Source organism: Nannospalax galili, unplaced genomic scaffold (genome assembly GCF_000622305.1).
Source record: "Nannospalax galili isolate Female #2095 unplaced genomic scaffold, S.galili_v1.0 scaffold2124, whole genome shotgun sequence".
In the NCBI taxonomy this organism is placed as follows: Eukaryota; Metazoa; Chordata; class Mammalia; order Rodentia; family Spalacidae; genus Nannospalax; species Nannospalax galili.
Window position 1 is genome coordinate 380,805 of NW_008351698.1, and position 24,574 is coordinate 405,378.

The 24,574-nt window shown below is 45.3% G+C and overlaps 2 protein-coding genes across 3 annotated transcripts in view; one reads left to right on the forward strand and one right to left on the reverse strand.

Moving 5' to 3' along the window:
• The first annotated feature begins 7,086 nt into the window (after positions 1 to 7,086).
• On the forward strand, positions 7,087 to 15,783 carry Coq10a (coenzyme Q10A). Of its 2 annotated transcripts, XM_008848720.3 has the most exons (5): positions 7,094 to 8,370; positions 8,939 to 9,085; positions 14,065 to 14,257; positions 14,534 to 14,635; positions 14,893 to 15,783. In XM_008848720.3, the coding sequence occupies exons 1-5, from the start codon at positions 8,246 to 8,248 to the stop codon at positions 15,058 to 15,060; spliced, it is 735 nt and encodes a 244-aa protein (XP_008846942.1). In that variant the 5' UTR covers positions 7,094 to 8,245; the 3' UTR covers positions 15,061 to 15,783. The 2 variants fall into 2 exon arrangements, with proteins under 2 accessions (XP_029409728.1, XP_008846942.1); XM_029553868.1 differs by lacking the exon at positions 8,939 to 9,085 and having other exon boundaries at positions 7,087 to 8,370.
• An 852-nt stretch (positions 15,784 to 16,635) lies between these two features.
• Cs (citrate synthase) overlaps positions 16,636 to 24,574 on the reverse strand; it is a 26,089-nt gene continuing 18,150 nt past the window's right edge. Inside the window, exons 7-11 of the mRNA XM_029553867.1 lie at positions 21,303 to 21,502; positions 20,561 to 20,690; positions 20,333 to 20,434; positions 19,307 to 19,516; positions 16,636 to 18,187 (exon numbers count right to left, since the gene is read on the reverse strand). Of these exons, the coding sequence (XP_029409727.1) occupies positions 18,017 to 18,187; positions 19,307 to 19,516; positions 20,333 to 20,434; positions 20,561 to 20,690; positions 21,303 to 21,502 (813 nt within the window). The 3' untranslated portion in view covers positions 16,636 to 18,016. The remainder of the gene's footprint in view (positions 18,188 to 19,306; positions 19,517 to 20,332; positions 20,435 to 20,560; positions 20,691 to 21,302; positions 21,503 to 24,574) is intronic.

A 24,574-nucleotide genomic window follows, 5' to 3' on the forward strand; every position in this document is an offset into this window, starting at 1 on the left:
TGCGGCGGCGGCTGCGGGGAGAGGGCGGCCCCGCCTACCGGGGGGCGGGCGAACGGGAGCCCGCAGCGCTCCCTGGCGGCGAGCCTGGGCCAGGCCGCAGGGTACTCGTCGCACAGGCTGCCCAGGCCGCGGCGCCCTCCTCCGGGGCAGCCGGGCCTCGCGCTGGTTCCCTACCACCGCCCCCGCCAGCGGTGCGGTTCTCTCCGCCCCAGCCTGGCGGCCCAAGGGGACCCCTCCACAGGACCGTGGCTGAAACTCCCCGTGTCCTTCCCATCCTGAGGCCCAAACGGCCGGCCAGAATTCACCCAGCCCACAGTGCTCCAGCAGAGGGAACCCCTCCCGACCGACGTCTCACGCCCCCAGGTATCCCCAGAAAAGGGAAACAGTAGGGCAACCTGAGGTTTATATAATGGCAGTTGCCCAGGGCGAGGGATGGAGTGTATCTCCAATGGAGAGACACTAGTTGGGTAAAAAAATAGCAAAACTGCTCAAATACGGATAAATCCCACGAAAGACACCTACTGCAGAAAGCATCCACAATGACTAGGACCCAGGCAGCTGGAGAAGGCCTCTAAGGCCACCATAAGGGACACTAAAACTCGCCAATTACCCCATTGCCAGGTTAGGGTGATAAAGTGACTACACTTCAAAAGATTCGATTGTTTCTCCCCATAAAAGGCGGTGGAGGGGTACTTCCGCTCAGCATTTGTGAGGTCAAAAGGCAGCCAACCAGGGAACAACTGGCTGGAGAATATTCCCTTCCTGGAATGGGATAAAAGAAAAGAGATCAAGGGAACAGTACAATTTATAAAAGATGATTCAGAGCCAGGCATGGTGGAACATGCTTGAAATCCTGCACTCAGGAGGCTGAGGCAGGACGATTGTGTATTCAGGGACCGTTTGGGCTACATAGTGAGACCCAGTCTGTTCTAGTTTCCTTTCTGTTGCTGTGATAAAACACTTAGACTAAGCCAGGAGTGGTGGTGCACACCTTTAATCCCAGCACTTGGGAGGCAGAGGCAGGTGGATCTCTGAGTTCAAGGCCAGCTACATAGTGAGTTCCAGGACAGCTGGGGCTACAGGGAGACCCTGTCTCAAAAAGACCAAAAAAAAAAAGCCCCCAAAAACAAAACAAAACAAAACAAACCACTTAGACTAAAAGCAACAGAGGAGGAAAGAGTTTATTTCATCTTACACTTCTAGGTTACAACCCATCGTTGAAGGAAGTCAGGACAAGAACTCAAGGCAGAAACCATGGAGGCATGCTGCTTGCTGTCTTGTCTCTAGCTGGTTTACAAACTCATGCTTAGCTAGCTTACTTATATAGCCCAGTATACCTGCCTAGGAATGGTACCGCCCATAGTGGGCTGGGCCTTACCAATTGCTAATTGATAGCAATTAGCAAATTTGGTTACCAACACCCACATTAGGTGGCTCACAACCTCTAATAACTCCAACTTCAAGGGTTCTGATGTCCTCTTCTGGCCTCCTTGGGCACCTGCACACATGTAAGCACACACACACACACACACACACACGATCTTTAAAAAAAATAAGAGGGCTGAGAATATAGCTCAGTGGTTGTAGATGACTCAACTGGTAAAGGCACATGCTACAAGCCTGATGACCTGAGTTCAGTCCTCAGAACCCACATGATGGAGTGGGAGAACCCACTTCTCAGAGTTGTCCTCTGATCTACATATGCACAGCACATCACACATATGCATTCACATGCACTCTGTGTGCACACAATGTTAAAAAATGCTTGACTAGCATTGTTTGAGTCCCAGCATCATAAATCACAATGCCATATTTATACGTATATATAACATAAATACAAGTTTTTAAAAATATTTAAAAAAATTTTAAAAATCATTATTATTGGTCTTTTTGGGACAGGGCCTCCCTGTCTGGCCTGGAACTTACTATGTAGACCAGGCTGGCTTTGAACTCAAAGATCAGCCTGTATCTGCCTCCGCAGTGCTGGGACTAAAGGCATGTGCCACCACACCTGGCGAAAATTAGTTTTATTTTGTGTGTATGAGTATTTTGCCTGCACGTATGTTATTGCACCCCTGTTGTGCAATGCCTGAAGAGATCAGAAGAGGCCGGTGGATTCCTCTGGAACCAGAGTTCCAGAAAGTGTTAGCAGCCGGTGTAGATGCTGGGAATTTAACCCAGGTCCTCTGCAAGAGCAGCCAGTGCTCTTAACTGTTGAGCCATCTCTCCAGTCCCATTAATTTGGGTTTTTTGCTCTTTGGTTTATTGGTTTGCTGGTTTTCTGAGGCAGGATCTCACTCTGTAGACTAGGCTGTCTTTGAACTCATAGCAATCCTGCCCCAGGCTGGATTTTGAACACTCTGAAGGCAAAGGTATACATTATATTCTTTTTAGCGCTGGCAAATCAGTATGTGGAACAAGCACTTTATATCTGATGATGATAGTGAGGAGGAGGAGAAAGAAGAAGGGAAGAAGAAGAAATTGAACATAGTTGAGGATCAAATGGCTACTAGTGTTCTGAGTGTTTGCTTGGCCATTGGCTATGATGAGCCTTCCAGGAAGGGCTAAGCTAGGATATGGCCCAGAGGGGAAGAGAGGAATACATGCCCTCCACTGCCCAAAATAGTTCTTGGTAACCTGAGGAATTGGAGGCAGGGGTTAAGCTGGAGTCACGTGCTTAGGTCTGGCAAAGGACTGGAGGTGAACAAGGAGGGTTGCCAGCCTGGTTCTCTGAGCAGCTGGAAAGAGGAAGAACTAGAAGTTATTTTTTAAATATTGTTTAGAGCAAGAAAGAGGATTTCCCAGTAAAGACAAAAGGGAACTGACTGAGATAACACTGATACATCCACGGCTCAGAGTGACATGCAAGGTGAGGGGAGAATGGAACTGGTGACAAAAACCACTTATACAGTCCTGAGATCAACTTCTGAACTGATATTTGTGTAACTTGCTGGAGATGGTGGCACATACCTGTCAAACACTTTGGAGGTTTGGCTACATAGCAAATTCAGGTCAAAAATAAAGGAAAGAGGCTGAAGGGACAGCTCAGCAGTAAAGAGCACTGGCTGCTCTTGCAGAGGACACAGATTCAGTTCCCAGCACCCACGTGATGCCTAACAACCATCCATAACTCCAATTTCATGGATCCAAAGCTGCCTTCTGACCCCCATGGGCATTGCATGACATGGGGGCACTTACATACAGGCAGGCAAAACACTCATACACATAAAATAATTAAAAATAAAGGTAAAACAGGCTTGAAAAATAGCTCAGTGGTTAAGAGCACTGGCTGCTCATGCAGAGGACCTGGGCTCCGTTCCAAGCACCCATACAGCAGTGTCCATAACTCCAGTTCTAGGGGATCTAACACCCTCTTTTGGCCTCCATGGGCACTACACACATGTGGTACACTTACATGTGGGCAAAACATATGCATAATAAAAATAAATTTTGGTTTTTTTGAGACAGGCTCTCCCTGTAGCTCCAGCTGGCCTGGAACTTGCTATGTAGACCAGGTTGGCCTTGAACTCACAGATCTGCCTGGCTCTGCCTCCTTAGGGATGGAATTAAAAGTGTGCACCACCACACCCTTTTCTTGGTAAATGTTGTTTTTCTTTTATGTCTATGAATACATTGCATGATGTATGTAAGTACACAGGTTTTATGCAATGCTCTCAGAGTTCAGAAGAGGGTGTCAGATCCTGTGGAACTGGAGTTATGGATGGTTGTTAGTTGCCATGTGGATGGTACTGGGAATTGAACCTAGGTCCTTTGCAAGAGCAGCCAGTGCTCTTAAAAGCTGAGCCATCTCTCCAGCTCCATATCTTGTATTTTCTTCTTCACTCTCTCCCTCCTTCCCTCCCTTCCTACTTCCTTTCTTTTTCCTTCCCTCTCTTTTGTTTGAGACAGGATCTCCCTGTAGTCCCAGCTGGCCTGGAATTCACTATGCAGACCAGGCTGGCCTCAATCTCACCAAGGTCCTTCTGCCTCTGTGTCTTGAGTTCTGGGATTAAAGGCCTCTCTCTGTGTGACAAGGTCTCATTTTGTAGCCCAGGCAACCTCAAACTCCTTGTGTAGCCTAAGGTAGCCTCAAATTTGAGTGTGTAGTACTATGCCTGGCCTACCTAGTTTTCTTTAAACTTTGGTTTTCATTCTTCTAATATATGTGAAGACTTGGGATTTATATTCTACAGCACTATACTTATAGCCACACATGGTGGTACGTGCCTGTAATCTCAGCACCTGGAAGGTGGAATGAAGGCCATCCTTGGCTACATAGTGAGTTTGAGGATAGGATGAAATTATGAGACTGTCTCAAAAACAACCAAACAAAACAAAAGAGTTTTAAAAAGAAATTTGTAGCCGGGTATGGTGGCATATGCCTTTAATCCCAGCACTTAGGAGGCAGAGGCAGGAGGATCTCTGAGTTCGAGGCCAGCCTGGTCTACTTAGTGAGTTCCAGGCCAGCTGGGGCTACAGGGAGAGCCAGAGGCAGAGGCAGAGGCAGGTGGATCTCTGTGAGACTGAGGCCAGCTTGGTCTATATAGCGAGTTCCAGGCCAGCTGGGGCTACAGGGAGATCCTGCCTCAAAAATACCAAAAGGTGGGGGGCTGGAGAGATGACTCAGTGGTTAAGAGCACTGGCTGCTCTTGCAGAGGACTGGAGTTCAGTTCCCAGCACTCACTGATGCCTTCTTCTGACCTCCATGGGCACTACACAACTCGGGTGCACTCATATATATAAAATAAGTAAATAACCCTAAAAAGAAACTTGTGAGTTATGAGTATCTTTCTTTGAAGTCTTTCTAACATAAAAGAATACATAGGGGCTGGAGAGATGGCTCAGTGGTTAAGAACACTGGTATTTCTTACAGAAGACCTGGGCTCGAATCCCAGCACCCACATGGCAGCTAACAACTGTCTGTAACTCCAGTTGCAGGGGATTGGATAGTCTCTGCTGTACTCTGTGGGCATTGCACGACATGGGTGTACTTACCTACATGTAGGCAATACACACATACACATAAAATAAAAAAATACATATAAATGCATAACATAATGAGAAAACATAGGACCCATGCTTATTTACATGGATTTAGATATTCACTGTAAAACAAGGTATTCAGTCAAGAGGGTCTTCCTGGAGGAGGTGTGCTTTGAGTCAGTACTTAAAGGAAGTTATTGATTTATAAGGGCAGGGTCATGACAAGAGGTAAAGGAAATGAACTAGGAAAGGATTAAATGGCAGTAATTATCTATTTAATTAGTAAGAGGACAGAAAGCAAATTGGTTTTGCAGGCCTACCAGACCTTAGGGATTTCGAAGTAGTTAACTCGGTTAAGGCAGAGTGTTAATGAGGTCACAGTTCAGTCATGTATCCCAGTTAAATTTCTCTCTTTTACCCAACCAGATCCTTACTCTTCATTCTAAGCAGCTGCCTCACATGTGTAAACCCTGTAAGAGGAGAAGGGAACAAAGACAGTGAAACTGGAAGGAGTAAACTGCCCTTCAAGGTCATATGCCCATCAAAATGCCACATTTGAACTGGAAGGAGACTCATCACAGTAGTGGGAAGGGAAGTGGGAATGAGGCCATGCCCTCCTTGAAGCACCAAAGGAGAAAGGTGTTAGAAAAGAAATTAAATCATTCTGTGTCTGGGAGTTTCAGGGCCCCCAGATAGGCAGAAGAAAGTGGGTAAAAGGAAAAGGACAAAACGTTCTTGATTACTTAAACTTTTTATTGCATTAATTATTTGTGTGTGTGTGTTGTGTGTGTATGCACAGGTGCACATGAGTGTATGTGCACACACATACTCAGGTGTGTGGAAGAGGAACCGATTCTCTCCTTCTACTACGTGAATCCTGGGGATTGAATTCATGTCATTTTGCTTGGCAGTGAGTGCCTTTACCCAGTGAACCCTTTTATTCCTTGGTTAGGCTGTCTAGAACTTTTTTTTTTTAAATTTTATGTGTATGAGTGTATTGCCTGCATGTATGTGAGTGCACCCATGCAATGCCTTGGAGGTCAGAATAGAGCTTCAGATTCCCCTGGAACTGGAGTTAAGGGTAGTTTGTAGCCGCCATGTGGGTGCTGGGAATCAAACCAGTCCTCTGCAAGAGCAGTCAGTGCTCTTAACCACTGTGCCATCTCTCCAGCTCTAGAATTTTTTTTTTTCAGTCTTTTTGAGACAGGGTCTCCCTGTAGCCTCAGCTGACCTGGAACTTGCTATGTAGACCAGGCTGGCCTTTAACTCACAGAGATCCACCTGCCTCTGCCTCCCAAGTGCTGGGATTAAAGGCATGCACAACCAAGCCTGGCGTAGAACACTTTTTAATTTTTTAAAATTAATTAATTAATTAATTAATTAATTTTTGTCTTTTTTGAGACAGGGTTTCCTTGTAGCCCCAGCTGTCCTGGAACTATGTAGACCAGGCAGGCCTCAAACTCACAAAGATCTGCCTGCCTCTGCCTCCCAAGTATGAGGATTAAAGGCGTGCACCACCACGCCCAGCATAGAACACTTTTTAAAAAAAAATGAATTTGGAAAGACTGGGGTGCGTGGCATGCATAGCTCAGTGGTAGGGCACATAGTACTTGGTTCTCAAACACACACAGAGGGGATGTGATTACCTAGATTCTAGTCTTACTACTTAATTGTGTGAGATTTCTGCATGTATAAGGATAAAAGAACCCTCCAAAAAAAGTTAAATGTAAGTCAGAGTTCAAGAGATAGTTCCCTTTGAGATAGGTTCAAACGCAATCAACCCATACCTAGTGGAAGTTCCAAAATGAATGTCAATCTTAAGAATTAGGGAGCATGGGATTTATACACCTGCTTCCAGGCCTGTTTTGGGGCAAGCTGTCTATCTTCTACACCATTTAGACTCACTTTGCAACACAGTCTTAATGTCCTGGTTTCAGCCATCACACACCACACTCTCATGCTACAATGAATGTGGAGTGCTTGACCTCAGTAGAAAGCAAGCAGAGACGCCTGCTCTGTGGTAGTATCAATGTTTTTTTGGGTTGATTGGGTTTTGTTTTGGTGTTTTTTTTTTTTGGTCTTTTTGAGACACGGTCTCCCTGTAGCCCCAGCTGTCCTGGAACTTACTTTGTAGGCCAGGCAGGCCTTGAACTCACAGAGATCTGCCTGCCTCTACCTCCTTAGTGCTGGGATTAAGGTAGACCACAAAAGTGCCCATCAGTAGCAGTGTCTTTAAATTCAGTTCCACCATGGGAGAATTTAACTTGCTCTGGCACCCACTTAGATGTAGTCTCTTCCTAACTTGTTTCTCCTCTTTCTCTTCTTCCTTTGTTCTCACTTTTATCAAGAGCAACTGTTTTATCCTTGAATCACGAGATGTTCACTGTTTGGGTTTTTGTCTGAGATTGTTTTATTCTTCATCGAGTGCTGCATATTTTTTTCAGTACCACGATGGGTCTTTCCTCTAAAATGAATTTGGCCAGGTGTGATGGCTCACACCTGTAATCTCAGCACTTGGGAAGCTGAGGCTATTTCCTAGAGTACCAGGCCAGCCCCCGACTCCTTTCCATAAATACCAAGGGAAAATTATGCCCTTAGGGAGGTTGATGCAGGAGGATTTCGAGTTCAAGGCCAATCCAGACTAAGGAGCAGCGATAACTAGTTCCAAAAAAACAGAGTAAGAGAGGAGAAATCATGTAAATCAGACCAGAGCTTGAAATGTTAATATCCTTTTCCAAAGGAGCAGGCGCAGGCACTGCGAAGGCCACAAAGATAAACAGAGCTTCTGTTAAGGCGGACTGTGGTAAAACGGTGAGGCTCTAAAGACATCCTCAGATGACACGCCCACGACGTAGCCTCTGCGCCTACGTATCAGGTCCTGTGACCACAGAGTGGCCAAGTACTTTGTGCCGAAAGAATTCGCTCTCGGAGCCACCTCCGCAGCGCCTCAGACGCTCATCCAACGTCCTTTTTCGCCAGCGGTGTAAAGAAACTACATCTCCCGACAGGCAGCGTTGCCCCTTCCTCTCTCTCTCGATCCCTGGCAACGGCGTGACGTGAGGGGACCGGGAGCCTCGGTCACTGCTGCAGTGTTAACCTACCGGGCCGCGCGGTTGGGAGTTGGGCGGGAGCAGCCGGAGCCGCCCCACCGCCGCGCTCCAGGAGCCGTCTTCCAGACTGCCTTTCCGGCCTTGCCTCCTCCGCAGCGAGGAGGGAGCGGAGGGAGCCCGGCCGCTGAACCCTGGGGGCCCCTGTCACGCGCATGGCCTCTGCGGGCGCGCAACGGCTCCCTGCCCGGACGCGCGCGGCCGCCCGGAGCTGCTGCGGCCTCGCGCTGCGTTCGGGTGTGCGCCCGGCCCCGCCCCCGCTGCGGCCGCGACCAATGAGGTGAGAAGAGGCTTGAGCATCCGCGTAGGAGGGAAGGGGGTCGCCCAGCACCCCAAGTACTGCGGTGGAGGCTGGCAGCCCTTAGATCTCGGGGGGCTGGCATTGGTGGTGTCTTGGGTGCTAAACTGGAACTTTGGATAATGCGTTTACAAGTTAGATGCACGGGGTGGGCGCCAACCACTTCTTGGCCTTCGAGGGCACTCTGGCTTTCATAGGTCTGGCGGGCCCTGGGGGCAGTGATGCTTCCAGTGTTTGCTTGCTGCCCCAAAGGCAACTGGCGCTTCGGACGCGCCCTTCTGGTTCCCATCCCCACCCCTGGCCCTGTCCTCAGTTGCCCTCGACCTTTCAAACTCGTGACTGCCTGGCCAGCAAGCCCAGCGAGCTGCAGCAGGTGCTGAGAGTGAAAAGCTTGTCTGAACGGCCTTCCTCCACGATGCAACACTCTTCCCCTTCACCTGGAAATGGTTGAATACAAAAAAAAAAAAAAAAAAAAAAAAAAAAAAAAAAAAAAAAAAAGAAAAGAAAAAAAAGAATGGTGACGCTGCCTCTCCTTCGCTTTTGGTCTTAGGTTTCTGATTTCCTGCAGTGTCCTCTTGCCCCGGGCTGCCCAAGGCTTGGCTGCCGAGGCTGGCCTACCACCCAGTCGTTCCTTCATGGGTTTTGCAGCCCCCTTCACCAACAAGCGAAAGGCTTACTCGGAGCGTAGGATCATGGGGTGAGCATGCACCTCTTCCTCTCCAAACAAATAACCATGTACTAATAATGGGCAAGATTCATCCCAGGCCATCCACCTCTGCTGCCAGCCTTCTAACCTCTATCGCTTTCCTTGGTTGCTGTGCATGTGCACTGAGTAAAATGATCCTAGAATTAGGCTATACCCAGACATGTATCAAGACTTCAGGGTTGTTGGGTGTGGTGGCACACACCTGTAATTCCATCTCTTGGGAGGCCAGAGGCACCATTGCAAGTTTGAAGCCTTCCTTACTACATAACCAAACCATTATTTATTTCGTGTTATACATAGTGGGGGGGGTCTGTGTGTGTGTATTTGAGATGGTTTCCTGTAGCCTAGATTGGCCTTGAACTTGGTATATAGTAGAGGTAACCTTGAGCTTCTGACTATCCTGCCTCCACCTCCCTAGTGCTGGGGATTGAACCCAGGGCCTCATGCACATTAAGCAACCACTCTTATCAACTCAGCTACATACCCAGCTTTGTTTTTTTTGTTTTTATTTCTTGAGACAGAGTCTCACTATGTAGCCCTGACTGGTCTGGAACGCTGTATGTAGACTAGATTGTTCCTTTATCTGCCACAACACCCATGTATGTCCATACAGCTTTATGTCACATGGACATTTAAAAAAATATTTAAAAAATATTTTTTAATTTTATGTGTATGAATGTATTGCCTGCATGTAGGTAAGTGCACCCGTATTGTGCAATGCCCTTGGAGGACAGAAGAGGCTGTCAGATCCCCTGGAACTGGAGTTATGGACAGTTGTTAGCTGCCATGTGGGTGCTGGGATTGGAACCCAGGTCTTCTGCAAGAACCACCAGTGTTCTTAACCGCTGAGCCATCTCTCCAGCCCCCCCTTATAGACATTCTTGACTGCAGGTGCCATTGTGCATAGTCAAGCATGCTTTCACCAGTGTTCAGGTAAAGCAGTTGTCCCCAACATTCTCTGGCCTCTGTGCATGTATGGGCACATGCTGCTGCCCACAAGTGTACATACACTACAGTATACCCACTAAGAGGGCTGGGGATGTAGCTTAGTGGTAAGAGCACTTGCCTAGTATGTGCAAAGCCCTAGGTAAAAATAATCTTAGTTGGGAAGACCGGTGAGATGGCTCAGCAGGTAAAGGTGCTTGCTGCCAAACCTGACAACTTGAGTTCAATCCCTAGGACCCACATGGTGAAGAAAACTTACTCCAAGTTTCCTGACCTCCACACTTGCACTGTGGAATAGGTGTGTCCATACACATACAGGCAAAAAACAAAAATGTAATAAACTGCCAGATGTGGTATTAATCCCAGCACTCAGGAGGCAAAGGCAGAGGATCTTGGTGAGTTTGAGGTCAGCCTGGCCTGATCTACATAGAAAGTTCCAGGCCAGCCAGGGCTGTACCATGAGACCCTGTCTCAAAAATAATAAAAATAAAACTGTAATAAATTTAAAAAACCATAAAAACTTAGAGGGGCTGGGGAGGCAGTTCATCAGTTAAGGCTACATAATGCTTTTTCAGAGGCCCCAAGTTCCATTCCCAGCACCCAGGCAGGGTAGTTCACAACAGTTTATAATTCTCGCTCCAGAGGATCTTTAGGCACCTGTACTCGTGTGTACATACCCCCCCATACACACCCACACACACAAATTTTTTTTTGGTGGAGTGCTTATAATCCCAGGACCTCAGAAGCTGAGGCAGGAGGATCCCCCCTTAGTTTGAGCCCTATACTACAGACTGCATAGTTAGACACCATCTCAAACTGCTCTTGCAGAGGACCTAATTCAGTTTCCAGCACCCACTTGGTGGCTAATAACCATCCATAACTCTAGTTCCAGGAGATCATGTGCCCTCTTCTGATCTCTGCAGGCAATTACAGGTGCACTTACATGCATGCAAACAAAATACTCAAACACATGAAATAAATTTTAATGGGGGGGTAGTGAAAATGCTCATTGCTAAGGACTGAAGGGCTAAGAGTACTTGCTGCTAAGCCTGATGAACTAAGTTTAATCCCCAGAACCCACATGGTGGAAGGGGAGAGCCAGGCTTGGTGGTGGCATGCCTTTAATTCCAGCACTCTGGAGGCAGAGGCAGGTGATCTCTGGGATCTCTCAGTTCGAGGCCAGCCTGGTCTCCATAGTGAATCCAGGCCAACTGTGGCTATAGGGAGACCCTGTCTCAAAAAGACCAAAAAAACAAATGAGTTGTCCTCTAACCTCCAGTGTACACCATGGCACTTGGGTACACACATCCACACACAACAGACAAATTATAATAAAAAAACTTTAATTTTATGTGTATGAGTGTTATGCCTGCATGTAGGTTAGTGCACCCGTGTCGTACAATGCCCTCGGAGGACAGAAGAGGCTGTCGGATCTCCTGGAACTGGTGTTAGAGTTGTTAGCTGCCATGTGGGTGCTGGGATTCAAACCCAGGTCTTCTGCAAGAACCAGTGTTCTTAACCGCTGAGCCATCTCTCCAGCCCCCCAATTTTTTGTTAAGAGCATTGACTGCTCTTACAGAGGACCAGAGTCTGATTCCCAGCACCTACATGGCCACTAACAACTGTCTGTAACTCTAGTTCTAAGGGAATCCGACACCTTCTGACCTCTGTGGGCATTGCACAACATGGTTGCACTTACACACATGCAGGCAATATATTCATACACATAAATTAAAAAAAAAAAGATAACAGGAAGGTTGTATAGGTACCTCAGGGGCTAGGAGTACTTCCTGTTCTTCCAGAGGACCTGGGTTCAATTCCCAGCACTCTGTGGTCCTCTTCCAGCCTTCACACTACACATGCCAGTAAACATACCACTCAACAACACACTTGTACAAATAACTAAAAATTAAATAAATAAAAAAAAAACCTGGCCCACGCCTTCCTTTTATACCAGCACTGGGGAGGCAGTCAGAATCTCAGAATCGCTGTGAGATTGAGGCCAGCCTGGTCCACATAGCGAGTTCCAGGCCAGCTGGGGCTACAGGGAGACTGCCCCCCCCAAAAAAACCCCAAAACATACACACACCACCACCAAAAAGACAACAGGATATGATTTCTCTGATAACCTTAAAAAAAATGTGTTCAGAGTACAATAGAATAACTTATTGAGCACTTGTTACATGTTGGCAGCTAGGTTTAAGTAATCCCGAATGCTGGGATTACGGGGGGGGGCGGGTACCACCACACCCAATTTATGTGGTGCTGGGGATTGATCCCAAGGCTTCCTGAATATTAGGCAAGTACCGTACCAATTAAGCTACAATCCAATCCTATAGAGATTTTACCTAAACTCTCATTTAATCCTCACAATAAGCTTATAGACCAAGTTATTAGCTCCAATTTATAGACAGGAAAATGGAGGCATAGGTAGCTTACCTAGGGCCACACTACTAGAAAATTGTAGTGCTTCCAGTATTCAGGAGAATCACGAGCTGAAGCCAAGTTGGGCTATATAGCGAGTTCAAGGTCAACTTGGGCTACATAGCAAGACTTTTTTTAAAAAAAAAATTTGTTATTTGTCTTTTTTAGACAGGGTCTTGCTGTAGCCCCAGCTGGCCTGGAACTCCCTTTGTAGACCAGGCTAGCCTCGAACTCACAGAGATCCGCCTGCCTCTGCCTCTACCTCCCGGTGCTGGGATTAAAGGCGTGCACCACCACACCGAGCTGTTTATGTGTATGAGTGTATTGCCTGCATGTATGTGAGTACACCTGTGTCATGCAATGCCTCAGAGGTCAGAAGAGGGCTTCGGATTCCCCTGGAACTGGAGTTAAGGATGGTTTGATGGTTCGTAGTCATGTGGGTGCTGGGAATCAAATCCTGGTCCTCTGCAAGAGCAGTCAATGCTCTTAACCGCTGAGCCATCTCTCCAGCCCCACAAGACTTTTTTTTTTGGTCTTTTTGAGGCAGGGGAACTGTCTTAAAATGAAAATTGTGTCTATGAGATGGTCAGTGGGTAAAAGGCACTTGACACCAAGCCCAATGACGTAGTTCAACTCCAAAAACCCATGTGGTGGAAGGAAAGAACTGACTCCTGCAAGTTGTTCTTTGATTCCACATATATACACAAAATAAATCAATTTTTAAAAAGTAGATTTGGAGCCCAGCATGGTGGTAGAGGGAGGTGGATCTCTGTGAGTCAAGGCCAGCCTGGTCTACATAGCGAGTTCCAGGACAGCTGGGTCTACAGGGAGACCCTGTCTCAAAAAATCCAAAAAAAAAAAAAAAGTAGATTTGGGGGGCTGGAGAGATGACTCAGCAGTTAAGAGCACTGGCTGCTCTTGCAGAAGATCTGGGTTTGTATCCCAGCACCCACATGGTGGCTAACAACCATCTGTAACTCCAGTTTCAGGGGATCCATCACCCTCTTCTGTCCTCCATAGGCACTGCACAACAGGGGTGCACTTACACACATGCAGGCAATACACCCATACACATAAAAATAATAAATTTTTTTTAAAGATTTGGGATCTGGTTACCAATAAAACTGACAACCACCCATCTGTAAACTATTGGGGTCCAAATAATGAATATAAATAAAAGCATTCTAGGCTGAGAATATGTCTCAGTTTGTAGTATGAGTGCTTGCCTAGCATGCACAAAGCCCTGGGCTTGATCCCTACAACATACAAACTGGGTGTAGTACACATGTAATCCTAGCTCAGGTGGTGGAGGCAGGAGGATCAGAAATGCAAGATCATCCTGAGCTACAGACAGTTTGAGGCCAGTTTAGGCTATATGAGATGCCCCCCACCCCAACTCCCAGCAAAAAAGCAAAATACAAAGTAACATTAATATCATGGGGGCTTGCATGTTTCCTTTTGGTCATTCATTTAGGTTTGTTTAGGACGCCTAGGTTCCTGAATGTATATGGTTAGTGGGCAGAGGTATTATGAGAGCTAACGGTGAGGAGAAACCTGACCTAGCTAGCAGTTCCTTGGCCTCTGTGATTCCTTTTGCCTAGGTATTCAATGCAGGAGATGTATGAGGTGGTATCCAATGTCCAGGAGTATCGAGAGTTTGTGCCGTGGTGTAAGAAGTCACTGGTGGTATCCAGCCGTAAAGGTCACCTGAAAGCCCAGTTGGAGGTTGGCTTTCCACCTGTCCTGGAACGTTATACCTCTGCAGTCTCCATGGTCAAACCACACATGGTAAAGGTGAGGCCTCTCTGGGAGAGATTCATCAGTTTTTTGTTCCTTAGCATTTTTACATCTAAGGGTTATTTTGACCTTTCTGTAATTTATTTCTACATGTTAAATATTTACCTAATATTAGAGAAGAAAATAGCTTTTCTTTTGGGTGGTGCTGGGCCAACCCAGAGCCCCACACATGGTAGGCAAGTGGCTCTACCACTGAGCTATACCTCCTAGCTCCTTCAACGCCAGACCTCATTCTTAGTAATGTGATTTAACTAGCCAATTGTACTGTTCCAGGCTGTTTGTACTGATGGCAAGCTCTTCAACCACTTAGAGACTATTTGGCGATTCAGCCCTGGTATTCCTGCCTACCCTCGAACTTGCACTGTGGACTTTTCGGTGAGTCAGGTTTTGTGGCACAGGGTGTGTAAGGCTGGGTATGAGGGAAGCACTAAGCACTAAAGACATCACATCAGCAAGTTTCCATAGGTCTGAGTTTGTATGAAACTTGGGACTCTACTCAGTCCTGAGTTAGGGCTCTTAAGAGGGCGTGAAAAACTGGAGAGGGATGAGAAGAAAAGACACTGCAGATCAGATTTGGCTAGAACTATCCAACATGGTCTTGAAGTTTCTGACTGTCTCTTATGAATTCCCAGATTTCCTTTGAATTTCGTTCTCTGCTGCACTCCCAGCTGGCGACCATGTTTTTTGATGAGGTTGTCAAACAGAATGTTGCTGCCTTTGAGCGCCGGGCAGCCACCAAGTTTGGTCCAGAAACAGCCATCCCCCGTGAACTGATGTTCCATGAGGTGCACCAGACTTGAGACAATGGATTGTTCCCTAGCCTCTCTACCCCCGCTCCCACCCAATTCATATTTATTTGGTTTGGTTCTTGCTCTGAGAAAAGTCTACGTTCCACCTCTCAATTTTCCCCAAATTGGACTGTGTGCTGGCTGGAAATGTGGGGAAAGATAGTAAATATGGAAGTGAGATGCCTAGGAAAGGGTCAGGCTCCTTCTGAAAGCCCCATATGCCCACAGCCTTTTCATACTAATTAAGAACCAGGGGCTGGGCATGGGGCACAGAACTTTAATCCCAGGACTTGGGAGGCAGAGGCAGGCAGATATCTGTGAGTTCAAGGTTAGCCTGGTCAACATAGAAAGTTCCAGGCCAGCTAGGGGAAGTCAAAAAAGAGAACCAGGTCTGAGGTTGTCTCTGGGCTGGTTCAGGAAACCTTAATGCCGGATCAAGGGAAAACAGTAACTTCATGAAGGCTTTAGTAAATTGAACTTTTCCTCACACAGAAGTACTAGCTGGCAAGTAACTTTTGTCCTGCCTGAGATTCCTCAGGAGAAAAAGGTAACCTGCCTCCCAGTGTAAGAATATGTCTGCTGCCTACTGAGTGGAAAGTGAGGAGCTGCTTTGCCTCAGTGCCAGGGTGAAGGAGAAAAAGCACTGGACAGAGTTGTCTGTACTGGTGGCTTGTACTTCATTTTTCCACATGGCCTGAGTTTTTATAAAATTTCAATAAATTGTGACAGTGTGAATTTGCCTTTTTTTTCTATTGTTTCTTGTGGAGGGGGAATAATGTAGATAATGCAGAGTAGAAGAAAGCCCCAGCTTCCTTTCCTACAGGAGTAAAGGTGTAAGAAGACAGCCTCTTGGACACAGTGTCCCTGCTAACTATAGTAGCACATTCTGTATGCCAGGACCTAGGACCCACCCTCTTGCCTATTTATAAACTTTTTCAGAAGGTCAGTTGCAGCAGGAATCTCAGGACAGAATCATATGGTCTCTGACCTCCCATGTATCTAATGCCCTCAGGACCACTCCTGTTATGTTTTTTTTTTTTGGGGGGGGGGGTGCTCAAGGAAAACTACAAAGAGTGGACATACTCTAAGAGCCCTCTAGTGTCCAGGTTTGGAGCTAAAAGTCCTACTCCATCTGACCTAGTACAATTTTTGTTCCTTTCATCCACTGGGCTGGACTAGCTCCTGTATTAGTCACAGAATCAGTTATGAGATCTCGGCTATAGTCCTTCAAATTAGGAAGGATGGGGGTTAAAGGTAAAGGACTTTTTAACCTTGAGGAAAGACTGAACTTTCCTTTTGCAATCTCATAGGGAGTCTTTCCTCTGAATACCCACTTGCCTTAAGATAAAGAGATACACAGGTACTTATAACTTACTAAGTTCAAGGCCTTACTACTCAGATCCCTTACCGTATAATGAAGATTCTTTTAGGTTTTATATAATAGCAGGCTCAAACATTGTTAATAAAAACATTTATTATTTTTTAAATTTTATACAGAAGAACCTGAAGTCTGCATTATGACCGAACAGTTAAAGGGGTTTACAGTGTGTTCATCTTAACAGTGTGGTTCTGGGGTTTGGGTTCCACACAAGCACAGGCAGGAGTTTTGGGGTGAAGGAGGGGTACAACAGGAGTGTATTTTAATCTTTTCTCAAAGAAAAGGCTGAGTCACCAAAAACCTGTGCAAATTGGGCTAAATAAACACTATACTGTGAACTCTTACACTGATAAATAAAGGAGCATTTCCTTATGGCAAGGGAAGAGAAGGAGAGGCTTTATTTTGCATGCCTTCAACCCTAGGACCATCTGATATTCAAAGGGGACTATGTTCAATCTTGAATCATATCTCTGTTGAAAAAAGAAAATGCTAAAACCTCTGGGACCAGACTATGAAGGGGCTGGTCTTTCCTGAGCCTCTATTCTATGTGTCACAGACTATTAACAGAAGATAACAAGGTCAGAGGGTAGTGGCTTATGTTCCATGGAAGTAAAAGGCCTAGTTCACATTAAGTATTGATAAAAAGCAAACGACTAGGAAGACCACAGATGAGACAAACCTGCTAAAAGAGGGCCCTAGTAGAGACCAAGACGGGGAGATCTGGAGCATCCTCAGCTTGAGGTACAGTAGGTATAGAAAGTCTGGAAGGAGGTACTACTGTAGTAGGAAACAGAACACTTCCAGACCTTAATTTTATTTTATATTTATTTTTTGGTCTTTTTGAGACAGGGTCTCCCTGTAGCCCCAGTTGGCCCGGAGCTCGATACATAGACCAGGCTGGCCTCAAACTCAGAGATCCTCCTTCCTCTGCCTCCCAAGTGCTGGGATTAAAGGCATGAGCCACCACACCCACAGACCTTAATTTTAATGGAATAACTTAAAAAAAGAGAATTGAGTCAAATGCTGGGTGCCAATCACAATAAATACTATGTATTTATGGACACCTGATAACATAAAAAGTTACCAAAGCATGTCCAACCAATAGGTCTCACTAGGAGGCGTTTATGTATGAGAGGCCCCATGGGGTTTGACCCAGCTGATGATCCAACAACTGATTCCTATGGAAACAAGGAGCACAGCCCTGACCTGCCAATCTAGAGTGAAAGCAAAAGCTCCAGAGTGACTGCAACTTTCTTGTAACCTGGTTTGATCTAAAGAAAGAGGAGCCAGACTCACTCTAAGAGATGTTGGGTAGCCATCTCTAACCCATACCACATGCATTAGTCCTAGGCATCCTACAGCTGACTGATGGGCAACTCCAGGCAGGTAGGAAGGAGAAGAGAGCTGGTTAGGGAAGAAGGGGTCACTTTTCATCTTTTAATTTACATTTTAACTTCAAACTTATTTTCAGTGCCTCAAATACAGTTTAATCTTATGTCTTTAAAGGCCCCTGAAACAAAACAAAATTATACTTTATTTTTAAGCTTTCTCCAATTTCTTGTAGTCAGTTTCTCCCCACAATCTCCCATTTTACCCTGACTTAGAGTCCACAAATTTCATCAGACCATTCGTGCTCATGGACTTGGGCCTTTCCAGAGGGAAGCCTAGGGCTCGACTCCAGATGAGCTGTGCTAGCACACCCAGTGCCCGGGACACCCCAAACAGGACTGTGTAGTAATTCATCTCCGTCATGCCGTAGTACTGTAAAGTAGAGAGAGAGAGAGAGAGAGAGAGAGAGAGAGAGAGAGAGAGAGAGAAAAGGCTTTGTTAAGGGCCCAGAGACAATAGCATGTGTGACAGGAACCTTAGAGGCTCCATTTTCCCCTTTTCTCAGACAGCCCAGTCTTAAATAGAAAGGACACTGGGAAAAGTACAATTCAGATTTAGAAAAGAGAGCAACCCAGGCCCCCATCCCTGCCACAAGCAGATTTATCACAGGGTTCTTTGGGTTAAGGAGATGTAAGAGTCCTTGCTTTGGTGGAATCTGATAAATGTAGACCTATAATCCCTAACTACTCAAGAGGCTAAGGTGGGATGATCAGAAGTTCAAGGTCACAGGCTGGGGAGAAATCTCAGTTGGTAGAGTGTTTGACATTCAAGCATGAGGACTTCAGATCAGATCCCCAGTACCTATGTAAAATGCTAGGTGGTATGGGGACTGCCTGAAATCCTAGAGACAGGAAAATCACTGGAGTTCATTGGCCAGCCAGCGAACTGAGTCAGTGAGCTCTACATTCAGTTAAAGATCCTGTCTCCAAAAATAAGGTGGAGGGGCTGGAGAGATGGCTCAATGGTTAAGAGCATTGGTTGTTTTCGAAGAGGACCTGGGTCTGATTCCCAACACCCACATGGCAGCTAACAACCATCTGTAACTATAGCTCCAGGGAAATTCCATGTTGTCTTCTGACCTCCACATGCACTGCACAACATGGGAGCACTTTACATACATGTAGGCAATACACTCATACACATAAAATAAAACATTAAATAAATAAAACATTAAAAACAAAAATAAGCTGGAGAGCAATATAGGAAGCCACCTGGCATCAACCTCTGGCTTACACACACACATGCATTCTTAACCCTCTCCCAAAAAAGAAGGGGAAAAGAAAAAGAAAAAAGTCCGGTCAGGGAAACTTAGCTGAATTTGTCTCAAAACTAGAAAAAACAGCTGGGAATGTTGCTCCATGGAAGAGTGTTTGCCTAGTATATATGAGGTTTGGGGCTCCATCCCCTCACTGACTAGGGATGTTGATTTTGTGCCTGGCAGAGTACAAGACTGAGGTACAAATGAGAGAAAGCAAGGAAGAAAGGACTCACCTGAAGCAGCACCCCACTGTGAGCATCTACATTGGGCCAAGGATTCTTGGCTTTCCCCTGCTCCAAGAGGATATTGGGCACAATCTTGTACAGCTGGGCAACCAGCTTAAACATGGGGTCATTAGGTAGGTGCTTCAGAGCAAACTCTCGCTGACAAGAATATCGTGGATCAGTCTTCCTAAGCACTGCATGACCATATCCTGGAACAACCTGTAAAGGGTAGGAAAACAAAAGTTGGTATTTGTAGGTAGAAATTTTTTTTCCCTTACATTCTTAGGGTAAGCATACAGGCCTGTTGCTCCAACTACTAGGGAGCATGAGGCAGAATTGGGAGTTCAAGGTCAGCAAGGGTAATTTAGTAGAACCCTGTCTCAAAAATAATAAAGAAAGAAAGAAAATAAGAGCCAGAGAGTTAGCTCAACAGTTAAGAGCACTGACTACTCTTATAGAGGCCTCTGGTTTGGTTACCAGCATTCATGTGGTGCAGCTTATAACTACCTATGACTTCAGCTCCAGGAGATCAGATGCCTCTTCTGGTCTCTCTCTGCATAATGGGCTAGAGAGATGGCTCAGCGGTTAAGAGCACTGACTGCTCTTGCAGAGGACCCGGGTTTGAGTCCCAGCACCCACATGGCGGCTATGAAGCATCCTTAACTCCAGTTCCAGGGGAATCCGACACCCTCTTCTGACCTCTGGGGCACTGCATGACATGGGTGCACTCACATACATGCAGGCAACACATTCATATTCATACCCAATAAAAAATAAAAAATAAAATAAAAAATAAAAGGGGGGGGCTGGGGATATGGGTTACTCCTGAGCACTTGTATCCTGGGTTCAATCCCACTATCATAAAAAGGAAAACCAAATTCACAAGGTAAACAAATAGGGAAAAAAAAATCTTGCTTAATGTAGGAACTGATCTTTTTTTTTTTTGAGACAAAGTCTTTCTGGCCTGGAACTTTCTTCCAAATTCTAGTGTTTGGGTCTTGATTTTTTTCTTAGTTGCTAAGCATCTCTGCTTACCCGTCCTGAGTTAAGTGTATTCCAGATGTAGTCTCGTAACTTCTCATCTGATACATCTTTGCCAACTTCTTTCTGTAGCTGTGTTAGCCAGACAAGTACTTCCTACATGTAAGAGTGGGGTGGGTAGGGGGGGAATGTCAATATGTATGCCAAGGAAAGAATGTCAAGATAAGGAATAGAACATGTAAGTAAAGTCCAAAATGGGGAGCAGGAAAAAACTAGTCTTACCTGATTTGCTAGACCATGTAGAGGCCCTGCCAGTCCATTCATGGCTGCTGCAAAGGATAGGTAAGGGTCTGAAAGGGCACTGCCCACCAAGTGGCTGGTATGGGCACTTACATTACCACCCTCATGGTCACTGTGGATAAATAAGGCAGAGACAAAGGGAGGGAGAAATCGCTGATTAATGAATCAGATTTTGCTTTTGTCACATCTTGGCCTAGTTATGGGCCACATCTGCCTATAGCCAGTCAGTTGAGACCTAAGCTCTTATAAAAAAGAATATCCTAAGCTCAACATCAGCTTTTGTTCTCTAATACACAGAGCTGAAAAAGTTAATGGTTGATAATGTCTATAAGCCCAGCTCTCCCACTCCCATACCAGCTACCCCCCTCTGACCCCCACTTTCAGTGTTATATCACTAGGCTACAAAGTCTCAGCCACTTATCTCTCTGCTTTAATAAAGCTGACCAGAAGAGGGAGCCCCTACAAAGTTGAAGGACCCAATAATGTGAGTGGCTAGTTCCTTTTCCTAATTAGATGCACGACCCAGTTTTTAGTATGGTTATAGCAATTTCCCTAGGCCTTCCAGCTTTCCTTATTAGGCCCCTTTATTGCCTAGCATCAATCCTTACATGTTTTCATCTCTTTGCTACAAACTACCTGTTCTCAAATGGAACATTAAGGAGCTTTTAAAAAGTTGCCCACCAATCCAGACCATCAGTGGCTACAGCTGCTGAATCTAGCTCACCTGTGGATGGTGAGGTACAAACGCATGAGCTCAGTGAATTGAGCATCAGTATAGCCTAACATGTTGGTGAAATTGTGGGACCAGTCCAGCTTAGAGTCAATGGCCCCAATACTGCTGCCCTCCCGATAAAGATTCCGGTAGATCTTTGCTGCAACACAAGGTAGCTTCGCAATCAGGTCCATACAGTCTTCATAAATCAACTGATGAAAGAAAAGGAAGATGGGGGAAAAAATGGAATTACCTACAAAGAATTAGGATGGGGTACTTTGTCTTCCAGTCTGGGCTATTTGGGGTGATAGGCATATGCCAGGTAGTTACATATTAAGTATGTTCCAAAGTATGGAATAACAATAATCACTCACCTACTGAATAAGTTACTATGACCCAGGTTTATAATATCCAGTGTGGATACATGCCTTCCTACTAAATATGTAATGACCACCATTCACAGATGAGGAACTGAGTTTCACAGAATTCAGTTATGTATTAAAGTCAAATATGAACCCTGATGTGTCTAATCATGATCTTCTCAAGTATACTATAACTTTGCATTAAACAAATGTGCTTAGACACCATCTTTTAAATTTTTACAACTTTTATTTCTTATTGTATGTGTATGTACATGGTATATGTGTGTGTGTGTTGTGTGTGTGTGCTGGGGGTGTGTGGGGCACATACCACAGTACACATCTGAAAGTCAGAGGACAACTTTGTAAAGTCTGTTCTCTTCCCATCTTTCTAGGGTTCTAGGGTTGAATTTAAGTTGCCAAGCTTGTGCGACAAGTATCTTTAACTACTGAGCCATCTCACTAGCCCATTTAAAAAAAATTATTTTATTTTACTTATGGTTTAAAATGAATTCTACATTTTTAGGTTCTAGAGAAAATTCACTATATGCCAAGGATCAAACAGTGCTGGACAATTACTGAATAGCAAAAGCCTCTACTTTTTAAGGTATTTATTACGTAAGAGGCATTGTGTTACATGTATCCATCACCATAGACTTTAAATGTATGCAGTTCCAGAGGAGGCCTGAAGAGGGTGTGGGATTTCCTGGAACTGGAGTTAAAGATGGATGGGTGTTAGCTGCACTGTGGGTGCTAGCAATCAAACCTAGGTCCTGTGGGAGAGCAGCCAGTGCTCTTAACCATTGAGCTGTCTCTCACGCTCCCCTGGATTTTTGTGTGGTAAGTATATTTAAAATCTACTCTTAGCAATTTTCTGTTAGCTATAGTTGCCATGTGTACAACATATTCTTTCTGGTGGCACTTGCTTTATCTCCTTATATTCACTTTCCTCCCTCATCTCCTAATTTCTTCTTTTTTTCCTATAGCAATCCCTATTGATCTGAGGGCTTCAAACAAGGTAGGCAAGTTTACCACTGTTACCTTTAGGCTCACTCACTCTTTGTGAAACCTTGAAAAAGGATGTTGAAACATTCCACCAGTATGGGAATGTCGTTCATTCATTGGCAGAAAACTTACTCAGTATGCATGAGGCATTGGTTTGATTCTGGACACTTCCCTAAAAACATCCTCCAAAACAAAAAATATGCCACTATCACAACTGTCTTGAATAAAGGAGATGTAACCAACCATAGTCCTCATGTATCAACAGCTGTATTGTTAGTAAAATTCTGGACAAGATTCTTACATTTAGCTACCATTCATCATTCACAGAATTCAGAAAAAGCAGAGTCATTAATGGTGAACAGATCCTAGAGTCAAGCAAACTGAAGTTTTTATCTGATCTTTACCATTTACTGTGTGACTCGGGCAAGCTTCTTCCATAATCTTTATTTTTTCTTTTTCATAAAATGTAAAATTAAATTGGGCTAGAGAGATGGCTCAGTGGTTAAGAGCACTGACTGCTCTTGTGGAGGACCCAAGTTTGATTCCCAGCACCCACATGGCAGCTACGAACTGTCCTTAACTCCAGTTCCAGGGGAAGCCCTCCTCTGATCTCTGTGGCATTGCACAACACAGATGCACTCACATACATGCAGGCAATACGCGCATAAAATAATTTTTAAAAATGTGAAATTAAATTTAAAATATGAGGGGGCTGTAGCTCAGTTAGTAGACTGATAGCCTAGCATACAGGTTGCACCCCCAGCACCAACAGACCAGGGTGATAATCTGTAATCTGAGCACTCCATAGATGGAAGCAAGAGGATCAGGAATTCAAGGTCATCTTTCACCTTAGCCAGTTCCTGGCCAACCTGGGCTACATGACACACTCTGTACTAAAACAGCAACAACAAAGAAATGTAACACCTCACAGAATTATTCTAGGTATTAAATCAGATAATGCATAGATGCATAGAGTATTTGTTTTTTTTTTTTGTCTTTTAGGGACAGGGGCTCCTTGTAGACCCAGCTGGCCTGGAACTTGCTATGTAGACCAGGCTGGCCCCAAACTCAGAGATCCCTTGGCCTCTCCCTCCCAAGTGCTGGGATTAAAGGCATGTGCTACCATGCCTGCTGTGTTTTGTTCTTTTTAAAAAATATTATTTAACATTTTTATTTTATGTGTTTGAATGTATTACCTCCATGTGGGTGAGGGCACCTGTCATGCAATGTCGAGGTCAGAAGAGGGCATCAGAGTCCCCTGAAACTGGAGTTAAGGATAGTTCACAGCCACCGTGTGGGTGCTGGGAATGGAACCCAGGTCTTCTGCAAGAGCAGTCAGTGCTCTTAACCGCTGAGCCATTTCTCCAGCCCCAGTGTTTCTTTTTTTTAGTCTTTTTGAGACAGGGTCTCCCTGTAGCCGCAGCTGTCGTGGAACTCACTATGTAGACCAGGCTGGCCTTGAACTCACAGAGATCTGCTTGCCTCTGCCTCCTGTGTATTTTGTTCTTTTTGAAACAGGATCTCACTATGTAGACCAGGCTGGCCTTGAACTCACAGAGATCCGCTTGCCTCTGCCTCCTGTGTATTTTGTTCTTTTTGAAACAGGATCTCACTATGTAGACCAGGCTGGCCTTGAACTCACAGAGATCCGTCTGCCTCTGTCTCCTGTGTATTTTGTTCTTTTTGAAACAGGGTCTCCCTGTACCCCCAGGCTGGCCTGGAACTCAAAGATCCACCAGCTTCTCCCTCCCAAGTGCTGGGACTTGCACTACTACGCCTGGCTTTGTTTTGTTCTTTTTAAGACAGAGTCTTGCTATGTGGCCCAGGCTGCTGGCCTTAATTCTAAAGTCTTAGCCTCCTGAGTGCTGAGATTACAAGTATACACTACCTTATCTTCATAAATGCTTTTTAAGCAGTTGT

Excerpts from the sequence above, each read along its gene's own strand:
- Coq10a (XM_008848720.3), top strand. The coding sequence starts at position 8,246 with ATGGCCTCTGCGGGCGCGCAACGGCTCCCTGCCCGGACGCGCGCGGCC. Across the intron at positions 9,086-14,064 it reads TCGGAGCGTAGGATCATGGG|GTATTCAATGCAGGAGATGT; the intron begins GTGAGCATGCAC and ends CCTTTTGCCTAG. Across the intron at positions 14,636-14,892 it reads CTTGCACTGTGGACTTTTCG|ATTTCCTTTGAATTTCGTTC; the intron begins GTGAGTCAGGTT and ends ATGAATTCCCAG.